This window comes from Trifolium pratense, linkage group LG6, assembly GCF_020283565.1.
Source record: "Trifolium pratense cultivar HEN17-A07 linkage group LG6, ARS_RC_1.1, whole genome shotgun sequence".
NCBI classification, from domain to species: Eukaryota; Viridiplantae; Streptophyta; class Magnoliopsida; order Fabales; family Fabaceae; genus Trifolium; species Trifolium pratense.
In genome coordinates, this window is record NC_060064.1 from 28560601 (window position 1) to 28572404 (window position 11804).

Consider the following 11804-nt stretch of genomic DNA (forward strand, 5'->3'; position numbering starts at 1 on the left):
TAAAAGTTTGTATCATATAGATCATCCATGTCAATTTTTTAAAAAAAACTCATAAACCGTTAATCTTCATGGGTCTCAAACACATCAAATAATTTTCAATTTTTTAAAATCCTATAAGTATAAACAAATTACAAATGCAATAATATAGGAACAATTTTAAGCTACTCAAACCACATTGACATGTTGCAGAGCTCATTATTAGGAAGAAAACTAATTCCTTTTGCATTTAAAGTATTGTTACTACAAAAGAAATACAACTCATGGAGAACTGTCACTTCACTCCATGCACAAATTGTTTTGTCCAGAAAAACATTAGTACAAACATATATAAAGTCTAAACTTTACCTCCCTATTAAGCAATTACACGATACAACATTGACACACCAAAACCGGGAGTAATTTGAGAAAATGATATAATTGACCACAATTACATATGTCTACGTCGGTCACGGTTTCAATCAGAAGTGTCGGTGCTACAAAGCTATCTCCAAAAAAAGATCATAAAATTCATTGCCAAGGTCCATGATCCTAAACTATTTCAAACTCCTCATCAACGTTGACACGTTCTTGATATGTTACTGCAAAAAAATAAAAGTATAAATATAAGCAACATATAATAATTAATTAACAGTATACAAAAAACAACATGGCCTATAATAATTAACAGTATACAGCAGCACAACTATTTTTCCAGTCGTTCAAGCTCACAACTTAGCAACATTAATATTTAAGTCTAAAGGGAAATTTCACTTCAGCAACTGCATCGTACTAAGATGCCTCAAGGGAACTTAATCTTGTAAAAGTGACAATATTAATGGTATCTTAAATAGCAAAGAATAAATTAATCATATTTCAACAGTCCATTAGAAGGGGTAAACACTATTCAAACCTAGTGCCAAAGCGTTATTTGTATGATATTGATATTTATTCACCACTCAGAAGCTAGTGCCAAAGGGTTATTCAAACCTAACATTGAATTTATCATAAACAAGTTGGACATAGGAGATTTCTATAAAGTATTAAAAAAATGAAAAGGCTTTACTTACCAAGCGGCCGAACCGTGGATAATCGGGCCCCCCATCCCCTGAAAAACAGAGGGATAAAAAAAAAAACTTAACCACAATAAAAACATATAAACTGGAATCAAAATAAATCATAGATCTTTCTTTTAATCATATATAAGTGTTTTAGCATTCATGATAGTCCTTTTTAATTTTACAGTCCACAACTGATGCATTATCAGCTCAAAACAACTATGTATGCATTATATTCAGTTGGCCGTAGTTTTATCAATACATCCACAAAATGGAAGAGGGTTAATTTTGCAGAAGGTATATTCAATCAATGTTATAAATAAAGAATAACATTCAAAACGCACAAGTGAAAGAAGTCTTCCTTCTACATTATGCAGATATTATCCCACACATACATACAAGAGTGCATAAAAAGTCCGTATGCCACTCAACATAACCCAAAATAAACAAATCCAAGAGAAACAAACAGATACATGATAACAACATGTAATATTCATGGTAATGCCAGATTAATTGGCTGTTTTTTGACTCTTCAGTTTTCTGGTTTCTCTCCGAAATAACCAATCACTGGTAAATTAAAACATGTTAACAGATAAAAAAAGTGCTACAAATTAAGCATAATTGAGACCACAAGTCCACAACTGAATCTAGCACATATAAGTCTATTGAAATCATCTACTATACTAATTTCCATTTCGATCTAAGTCTTTTTTCATGTGAAAGTCAAAACAAACACTGTCAGTTGATAGATAAATATGGATTCCTTTGAGAATAAAATTACTCTGTTTAATCTTTTTCCATGCTTATGTAAAAGAATGAAGAAAGTACATGAAATAAATAAGACAATAATTTACAATTGCACCCTCCTCTTCTTTTTTTTTATTGACGGAACAATTGCACCCTCTGACAATATGTTTATGGATCAAATCAAAATTTAGCATACAACTACTAACAAAATGGACCAGCGTGGATATGATGTCATAAACAAGTAAAACTACAAATAGGTAAGCAAGTGCTAGATCAATTATAGATCACTTTCCATCAACTTGTGAACCGATAAAAAGTTCAAGTTCAAAGCACCAAATCTAGCAGTTGCATTGCAGAAGCTAATTAAAGATAAGAAAGATAGAGTAACTACTACTTACATGGAGCACGATTAACTGTAAGTTTACACGTTACAGAGGCCCTTGGCAATTCGGATAATATTCTTTCTATTTCAGGCTGTCCACTGTTCCAGATTTTCATGGTTTGTAAAACACTTGCATTCTTCAAAATATACCTTACTAGCATAAGCTCACCATGTAAACCTGAGAAACTTAACAAATTGCATGTTCTAAGGTGTAATGAAAGGCATTGCGGAACAACATCAGGGAATACCCAATTTTCTTTGTCTTCTTTTTTATCCAATGCTTCCTCAGTTTTTACAACCTAGTAATAATGCACAAAATAAAATAAAAAATAAAAAAAAACATAAAAATGTGTGTTAGAAGTCCCCCACACAAATTATAAGAGTATGATATGAATAATATCTGTAACAAACCTCATCAAGATCAAAACTTTGAAGCTTAGGACAGTGGTTGAGAACATCAAGTAAGAAGTCCTTACTATAATCATAACAAATAAGCTTTAGTTGGGTCAAATTATGAAAAGTAGGAATCATATCATCATGGTAATATACCTGTTTCAAATAAGTAGAAAGTTAAATTGTTAGAAAGCAAAACACATATCAAGTTTTCCATTCCATCATCAGAAAGCATCAAAAACAAACAAACCTGATGAAATTGAAATCGCAGAGATTGTACATTGTGAACTGCTTTCAGAGGAAGATAATAACTAAAGCAATCAATGTCGGCTCGGGCCAAGTTAGTTAATAAAGAACTCATCCACTTGCTACAATCAAAGGACTCATCGGAATCAAAGGACACATCACATGTGAGTAAATCTTCAAGAATTGGACATCCGGTTAGAAACAGCATAAAATCTTGAAGTTTTGGGAACTGGACATAATCCAAATGAAAGGTTTTGAGGGAAGGAAGTAGAATTGAAGAAAAACAACAATGTTCTACACGGAAACCAGAAAGATTGAGAACCACGAGGGTTTTGCAGGTGAGAATGGTGATGGGCAATTTGAGCCACGACTCTGACATTGACACCAAATAGAGATGAAGGTATTCAACACCGCGTTGAACCACAAAGTTGACCCATTCGGTGATACTCTTGATTGGGCACTTAACATCTTGCGAGTATTCAATATCAAGGTGGAAAGTCTTAATGGGTAATGTGGCATCTCGGGAGAGTAAAACGGAGTAGACGAAGTCGTTAAAGTCAAAATTGGAGATTTGGTTTGTAACTTTGGTGTTGAAGCGCAGAGTGGTAACTGAACGCCAGAGAGGGTTCCACCTCTTGGAAAGAATTCTTGTGGCAACTGATTGTTTGGTTTCCAGAAAAGAGAGAATGTGGCACAGAATCGCGTCCGGTAAAGTGCTTATTATATCATCCTCCGCCATTGAAATTGGAAGGACGAAAAAGGGAAACTGGGATTTGCAAAAGGAAGTGAGTGAGACTGAGAACGGAGGTATTTTTTTTTACAATGAACCGACTAAAAAGCTGCTTTTGTTAGGACAGTATATTAAGACACTATGCGTAGGATAAAGTAAATGACATGAATAATTAAACAATTTTCTGCTATTGAAGGATCACTAAGTGTATGTTTGATATCACGGTAAGTGTACTAGAATAACAGTATTGTGATTCTAACATATCCACCGTGATACCGAACATAGAATCACGGTGAGTAAGTCAGAATCACGGTGATCCATCGTGAGTTTGCAGAAGCTATAGGGTGTAAAAAATCACGGTGGACGACGGTGATACCAAACATAGGAAAAGTCTCTAAACCTTTTATTTTCCTCACAAGCTCATTACAAATTTGGTTATTGGCTCTTCTTTTTTTCTTTATTAAAGCAAAATTAGACTGCAAAGGTAACACATGTCATACGTTTTATTATTGACTTTGTTACGACAAGGTGAAAAGGTAAGAAAAGTTTAGAAAATTTTGAATCACATGTCTTGTTATATTCTACCTTGCAATGCTTGTTCTCATAATACTCCTTGTTTGCTTGGTTGTTTTTGTTTATATGGTCACTGTTTGTGGTCATGGTATGATTCAACCTGATAGAGCTTATTTGGAATATAGTTTGGATGATTTTTCTGGGTTTTTGAAAAGAAGAGTTAGAAGTTCTTTTAAATGGGATGTTGTTATTAGAAGTTGTCTTAATGCACGTCTTACACCAATGCAGGTATATTCTATATATCTAACCTTATGTTTTTATAAATATTTTTCATTTTCACATCTTTTGCATACTCTTTTGAAATTCAATTATGTCAGGTTACATGAAAAGCTTAAAATCATCTAAAGATTTTAAGCATTTCACCTTATAGATCTCCAACTCCTTAACGCTTAGCTCAACTGCAATTCATCTCTTTCTGCATTGTGAGTGTGTGGCTAATATCTGGTATAAAATCAATGGTTGGCTGGGTTTTAATTTAATTATTCCACCAAGTCTTGCTATTTCTTTTGCTATGTGGGCTACTTGTGTTACGAATAAGAAAGAAAAGTCAGGGATGGGGAGAAGTTATTATACATAAGTGTAATCCTTATGCATGGTACATAAGTCAATAACATCCATTAGATTGAGCATCCACATGTAATAATCCTAGCCAATCTCAACTCACACACTCACACCTAATCTCACACCCCCCAAATTTCTCACGTACCCCCCAAATTACTCACGCACCCCCAAATTTCTCGTGCACCCCCAAATTTCTCATGCACCCCCCCAATTTCTCGCGCACCCCCAAATTTCTAGCGCACCCCCCAAAATTTTTCACGCACCCCCAGATGACTTGTGCGCCCAATTTTTTTTTAACCCCCCATATTTCAAGCCTAAACCATTTTGCTGTGGGAATGGTTTCAAAAATATACACTCCAAAACCATTAAGTGCATAAGATGGTTTTGAAGTACAACCTATAATTAGAATCATAATTGTTTTTTTTGGTACAATTATAATCATTATTTAAAACCAGTTAAATGGTTTCAGATAGTTATACACTAAAACCATTTGTATTGTAAAATGGTTTTATGTGTGTTTTTATGATTTCAAAAATTCTGGAAACCATTATGCTGGTTAAATGGTTTCAGATAGTTATACACTGAAACCATTTGTATTGTAAAATGGTTTTATGTGTGTTTTTATGGTTTTAAAAATTCTGGAAACCATTATGTTGGTTAAATGGTTTCAGATAGTTATACACTGAAACCATTTGTATTGTAAAATGGTTTTATGTGTGTTTATATGGTTTTAAAAATTCTGGAAACCATTATGTTGGTTAAATGGTTTCAAATCACAATTATTGTTTGTATTCTAATTATAGGGTTGTACTCTAAAACCATCTTATACACTTAATGGTTTTGGAGTGCATATCTCTGAAACCATTCCCACAACAAAATGGTTTAGGCTAGAAATGTGGAGGGGACCAAAAAAATAAAATTGGGGGGCAAAAGTCATATTGGGGGTGTGCGAGAAATTTGGGGGTGCATGAGAAGTTTGGGGGTGCACAAGAAATTTGGGGGGTGCATGAGAAATTTGGGGGTGTGCTAGTAATTTGGGGGGTGCACAAGTAATTTGGGGGGTGCACTAAGTAACTTATGCATGGTGCATAAGGATAGCTTATGTATAATAACCAATCCCTCAGGGATGTGCTTGATCTGGAACGCATTTATGTGGACCGTTTGGAAGCGACGTAATGACTCCTTGTTCAACAATGTAGCAGTTACGGTGGAGGACGTGGTAGAGCAAATTAAGGTTGTATCATGGCAATGGTTCATTGGGAGGATGACGAAGGGTCCGTGTATGCTGTATGAATGGAAATAGAGTCCGATTAATTGCATGAGAAGATGTTATGGATGGTTTGCTGCTTTTTATGTGAGCAGTAACTGGCTTTTGTTTTAGCCCTATTTCTAGCTTTTGGTTTCTTTCCATTGTGCTTATCTGTTGTACTCTTTTAGCCCTCATAACATGCCTTATGTTATGCAGTGGTTGTTAATAAAAGTTTTGTTGCTCAAAAAAAAAAAATTGTTTAGCAACCCATTTTTGGGTAGTACTTAACTTAATATATGTAATTGTCACTTGTTTTTTTTATTTTAAGTAATTTGAATGTTAATTTTTATCATTATCGATTTTAGTTATGTTTATATATTGTGAATTTATATATTTAATTTTAAATTTAATTTTTAAATAACGTATCTCAGACGTATCGTATCGGTATCGTGTCACGTATCAGGGCTTCATAGCTTGTATCTTTCACTTTTAAAGTTTGAATCTGAAAATCAACCTGAAATATAAATTGAAAATTTTAGTATTGTTATCTTCTGTTTAAACTCATGTTCTATCTTTTGTTATGTTGAGAAGAAGATCCTATGAAATTTGTACGCCACAACAATCTCTGGCATACATCAGTTGATAAAAAAATTAAAAAAACTATTAGCAACTAAATTTGGTGTATGGAATGCTTTGGCAACTGGTGGTATTTATAGACACTGGGAAAAGGACATATGGGCAAAGAAACTTGGGGAAAAAGTAAAAAATTTAGAAAGGACAAAAACATACAAGTATCAAACAAATCCAAAATTTGACTCTTAGGAAGCCACGTAGCAACCAATCACAAGAGAACAGTGCTTCCAAGCTTTTCTGATAATAGTAAAGCAATTGTTAAAAGAAAAATTTATAAATGTCCCTACCCTAGTATAAATTTGACTTTACAAAGTCAAAATCTTATCATGACACCTCTTTGACCCTTATATTCTTTCAAATTATACATTCTTAATTGTTCTCCCATTATTTAATAACATTTCATCTCATTTTCTTCTGTTATAGTCAAACAAATATATTTTTTAATTATAATTTTGGATAGTATTAAATAATGACTACATTTTAATAAATCGAAAAAAGTATTAAATAATTATTACATTTTAATTATACTTTTCTTCTGTTTTAGTCAAATACTATTTAATTTTATCAAAAAAAAGTCAAATACTATTTAATTATAATTTTGATATAGTATTAAAAAATTGCCTAGAAAGAATGATAAAATATATTATTAAATAATAATTACATTTAAATAAATTGAAAAAAGTTAGGAAACTTTTTTGAATTTAAAAGGTAATTTGTTGACTAAAGTTTTTTATCGTTCTATAAATTAAGATTGGTCTAAGTATTGTAGACATTATGCATACAACAATGGCAGCTATAAATCCACCTATCTTAAAGTTTTCAATACTCCTGATTATACTATTTGCTGTTGAATTTAGTGAAGCTAATATTTTTAATCCTCCGGTCAATGTAACGATTTTTAATAGAGTAGAGCTACCTTCACACCCAACAACTTTTACTGTTCATTGTCAATCCAAAAATGACGATCTTGGATTTCACACAATTCCATTTACAGGTTTTTATGAATTTTCATTCAGTCCAGATGTTTTTGGTAGAACATTATACTTTTGCAGCTTTACATGGCCTGGAAATCCTCATCGTCATTATCTTGACATTTACGACGGAAAGCATGACGGTTGCCATACATGCACTTGGCTAATAAACGTGAATGGAGGTTGTTTGAACGATCACAAATGTGGTCCATGGAAAAGTATCCAATTAATAGATGCAATCAATGAATGAATGCCCATTGTTCAACCTTTTAAATTATTTCACCCGGTCCTTATTATAAGAAGTTCACTTTTTATATTCATAGAATGTTGAATGTATCTAGTCAATAATATGGATTAGATACATCTAATATTCTATGAATCTAAAATATAAACTTCTTATAATAAGAATCGGAGTGAGTATTTAATTACATAGCTATAAAGTATTAATGTTAAAGTTGTAACTTTGTGGTATCATTTTAGCCTTCCGGGAATGGTTGTAAAATGGCTATCACTGCAAGTTTCCTTAATAAAACTTTTCCCTTAGAAAAAGTTATTTTCTGTCAACTAAATAGGTAGTCTTTCTTTTAAATATCACTAATTGCTCAAAATAAAAGTATTAAAAAAAATTTAAAATACGAAGGGGACATCTCTCTCCACCTACGATATGATAATAAAAATCCACTTATGAAAGCATAGTTTGAGATAACATTTTGATTCTTCTTCTTGGTCCTTCACAATTGAACTCTTTTTTTTTTTTGAACAATCTAAAATAAGATAAATTACCACAACATCCTCATTTTAGTTGAAGATCCTAACTTCATAGTTAACATTGTTTTATCATTAAGATACACCTCCTTTATATTCTTTCAAATTATACATTCTTTTTTTTTTGACGAAACCACTTCAAATTATACATCCTTATACACCTTTGTATTTGTTCTCCAATTATATAATAACATTCCATCTCATTTTTGTTCTGTTTTAGTAAAAAAAAAAATGTTGATATAATTATGAAACATTAATTTGTTTTAGTTTATTAAGGGTTTGAAAGGATAAAAAAATTGACTAGAAAGACAATGAAATATAGTATTAAATAATGATTACATTTTAATAAGTTGAAAAAAAGTTAACAATCTATTTTGAATGTAAAAGGTAATTTGTTGACTAAAGTTTTTTTTTTAATTATTATTCTATAAATTAAGATTGATGTAAGTCTTGTAAGCATTATGCATACACCAATGGCAGCACTAAATTCAACTATTTCTTAAAATTTTCAATACTCCTAATTATACTACGTACTTGCATTTGAATTTAGAGAAGCTTAAATTTTTAATCATCCGGTAAAAGAAATGATTATCAATATAGTAGTGGTACCTACACATCCAACATCTATATATCAATGTTCATTGCCAAAGCAAAGGTGACATCTTGGATTTTACACACTACCATTTTCAAATAGTTATCAGTTTTCATTCAACCCAAATATTGTTGGTAAAACATTATACTTCTGTAACTTTCTTTACATGGTATGAAAACCCTCATCGTCATTATCTTGACATTTACAATGGAAAGCATGATGGTGATCTCCATTTTCTTTCTACGGAAATTTTCATTGTATAGGGGTTTTTTTAGTTTTCTGCTATTTTCTCTGGGGTGAGCTGGTTATCTAGCTTCTTGGTTGAAGGACAACACCAAGAAGAACAATAACAAGAAGAATCCAAAAATGTTTGTAAGACCATGAAATCGCAGAACTGTAAAACCAAAACTGGAAAACCCATTATTCAAATCTCCTTCAAATTTCATCAACAAAATTGTTTGTAAAATCCAAAAATGAAAAATCGCATAAAAGGCGGCGGTGCTGGATTGGTTCGTGATAGCGGCAGCAGAACATAGTGGTTCACTCATGATATATTCGAAGAAGAGAATAGAGAAAGGTGATTTGGGACGCTGCAACAGACGGAGAGGCAGTGCTGCCGTGCTGGGCAGAGATGGCCGACGGTGACCACTAGAGGAAGAGGGAAGAGTTACAAAGGGTCTGTTTGGTAAAAATAAGCTATAAGCTAGCTGATAGCTGATAAGCTAGCTGATAGCTGAAAAACTAGCTTATAGCTGATAGCTGAAAAGCTAGCTTATTGAAATTAAAGTGTTTGGTAAAATTAGCTTTTAAAGTGGTTATTAAATATAAAATTACATAATTGATAGTGGGTAGTTTATTTTTCAGAGTGGGTAGTTATTAAATTAAAGGGTAAAAATGGAATAAAGTGTAAAAAACTATAAGCTATAAGCTCAAATGCTACTTGAAATAGCATTTGAAAAAAAGCTATAAGCTAGTACAAAAAGCTTGTTACCAAACACCTCTAATTTTTTGAAACAAGCTTATAAGCTCATATAATAAGCTATAAGCTAGCTTATTTGTGTTACCAAACACACCCAAAGAGGAACACATCTAACTCTTTTTCCAACTTTTAATCTCAGCCTTTCAATGGTTTTTTGGACACATGTCATACATCTATACACTTAAAAGGATTAAATGGATACTAATCTAAATGGAGCAAACCTTGACTCAATAAATGGATGTCCACACTCGAACCTTTTAAATTATTTGTTCAAATTTTAACAGGAATGGTTGTTAAATGAAAATTAAGGAGCCTAATATAATAAAATGATATTAAAATTTGTGTAATTTATCTTTTCAATATTTAAAAAATGTTTTTTCAATACAAAATTTACCCTTAAATACTGCCCTAGTGCCCTCCCACGGCACTAGTTAGCATGACCCAACTTTTTTACCCTTAAAAAAAGTTATATTCTGTCAATTAAATATTTAGTCTAACAACACGAGTTTCTTTCATCGATTACAGTATTAACAAAAAACATTCAGCACATCAATTAGGATGACTACCATATTGAACTTGGAAGTCTCAAATTCAAGAGTGTACTAAAACTTATGGAGCATATATCAATAACTTCAACCTACAAACTCGACTTATAGACAAACAAATAACTTGATAGAATAACAGAATGAATAATCAACTTTCCAACTTAGCACTTTTAACAAAATTAAACCAAGATACAAAGTATGATATGTTAATAGCATAGCATACATAAATGATCAGATCATGGTATGTTAAAACAAAGTTTCATTGCTCGAGGATATTCAACATGATTTGCAGACATTCATTAATGAAAACGGAAAAACAAATTCAAATTGGAGGAAAATTGCAGGCATCCAAGTAAAAGAAGCACATCAGAATGGTGAAAAGAACAGAACTTGAGCACAAACAAATCACACAAAGTGCATTAAAACTAGTTGAAGAGCGGATACGATCAATTTGAAACAACATAAAAAAAAAAAAAAAATTTTGAAACAAATACAATATGTTCAGGCTTCAGCTCCTTTTGTGAGTCAGAGAGAAGATCATGCAGAAAATAATTTGCTTGGTCATGAACAAATGGCAGAAAACATTTCTATCATGGAGCTCACAGGGTCTGCTCTGTATATTACATTATCATTATACATAAACATCTCATAACATGTTGTTTTAATCAGTTTTGGGGAAAAATACATTTCAAATCAGAATCATTGAGTAGCTAATTTAGTAAACGCGAGCGAATCTAAACAAGTATAGCCAGGTATCCCAAGAAACAAGCAAGAAAGTGAGTCAGCACAATTTTTTTATCCATTACTGTAAACTAGCATGATTCTATATGTTAACTAGTAAGCATAGTTCTAAATTGCAGTCCACAACGGCAATGCAGCCTCAATATAAAGGTTTTAGAGATATCTGAAACAACATCGCAACCGCAATTGGGGCTGCATCAACTCTATATGCCCGCATTTTCCGCAATATCAAGGTTTGCAGCATTACCGCAACCACAATTTAAAACCTTGCTAGTGATTTTAGCATCCACAGGTCTTTCCAAATAAAAAAATTGTACACTTTATTACTGTAATCGAATGAACCAACTTTTAGGGTCTAAGCTATGTAATGACTAATATTTAATTATGTTGTAGCAAACCATTGAACTACACATATACACAAATCAATATAATACAGAAAAGAACTTCCAATCACAACTACATTGAATCACAAAAACCATATCATATATAGCAACCAAAAAAAACCAAAAAAATTCAAGGAGTCACATACTATAAATCAGCGTTGTTAAATAACAACTATAGTGGTGTTATGGCGTATAGCTATCGTTTAATGATACACTACTTGGTACAAAATGTTGTCAAATAACAGCTATAGCAAGATTATATCACTATTGTATAGCCGAA

At 32.2% G+C, this 11804-nt stretch overlaps 1 protein-coding gene across 1 annotated transcript; it reads right to left on the reverse strand.

Annotated features, from left to right (window-relative positions):
• Positions 1–201: 201 nt before the first annotated feature.
• On the reverse strand, positions 202–3636 carry LOC123888718 (F-box/FBD/LRR-repeat protein At4g26340-like). Its single transcript, XM_045937863.1, has 5 exons — positions 2807–3636; positions 2575–2712; positions 2180–2462; positions 1047–1084; positions 202–578 (listed from the first exon to the last, which is right to left on the reverse strand). The coding sequence occupies exons 1-5, from the start codon at positions 3539–3541 to the stop codon at positions 576–578; spliced, it is 1197 nt and encodes a 398-aa protein (XP_045793819.1). The 5' UTR covers positions 3542–3636; the 3' UTR covers positions 202–575.
• Between the last annotated feature and the right edge of the window lie 8168 nt (positions 3637–11804).

Excerpts from the sequence above, each read along its gene's own strand:
- LOC123888718 (XM_045937863.1), bottom strand. The coding sequence starts at position 3,541 with ATGGCGGAGGATGATATAATAAGCACTTTACCGGACGCGATTCTGTGC. Across the intron at positions 2,713-2,806 it reads TGCGATTTCAATTTCATCAG|GTATATTACCATGATGATAT; the intron begins GTTTGTTTGTTT and ends TATTTGAAACAG. Across the intron at positions 1,085-2,179 it reads TACAGTTAATCGTGCTCCAT|GGGATGGGGGGCCCGATTAT; the intron begins GTAAGTAGTAGT and ends TCTGTTTTTCAG.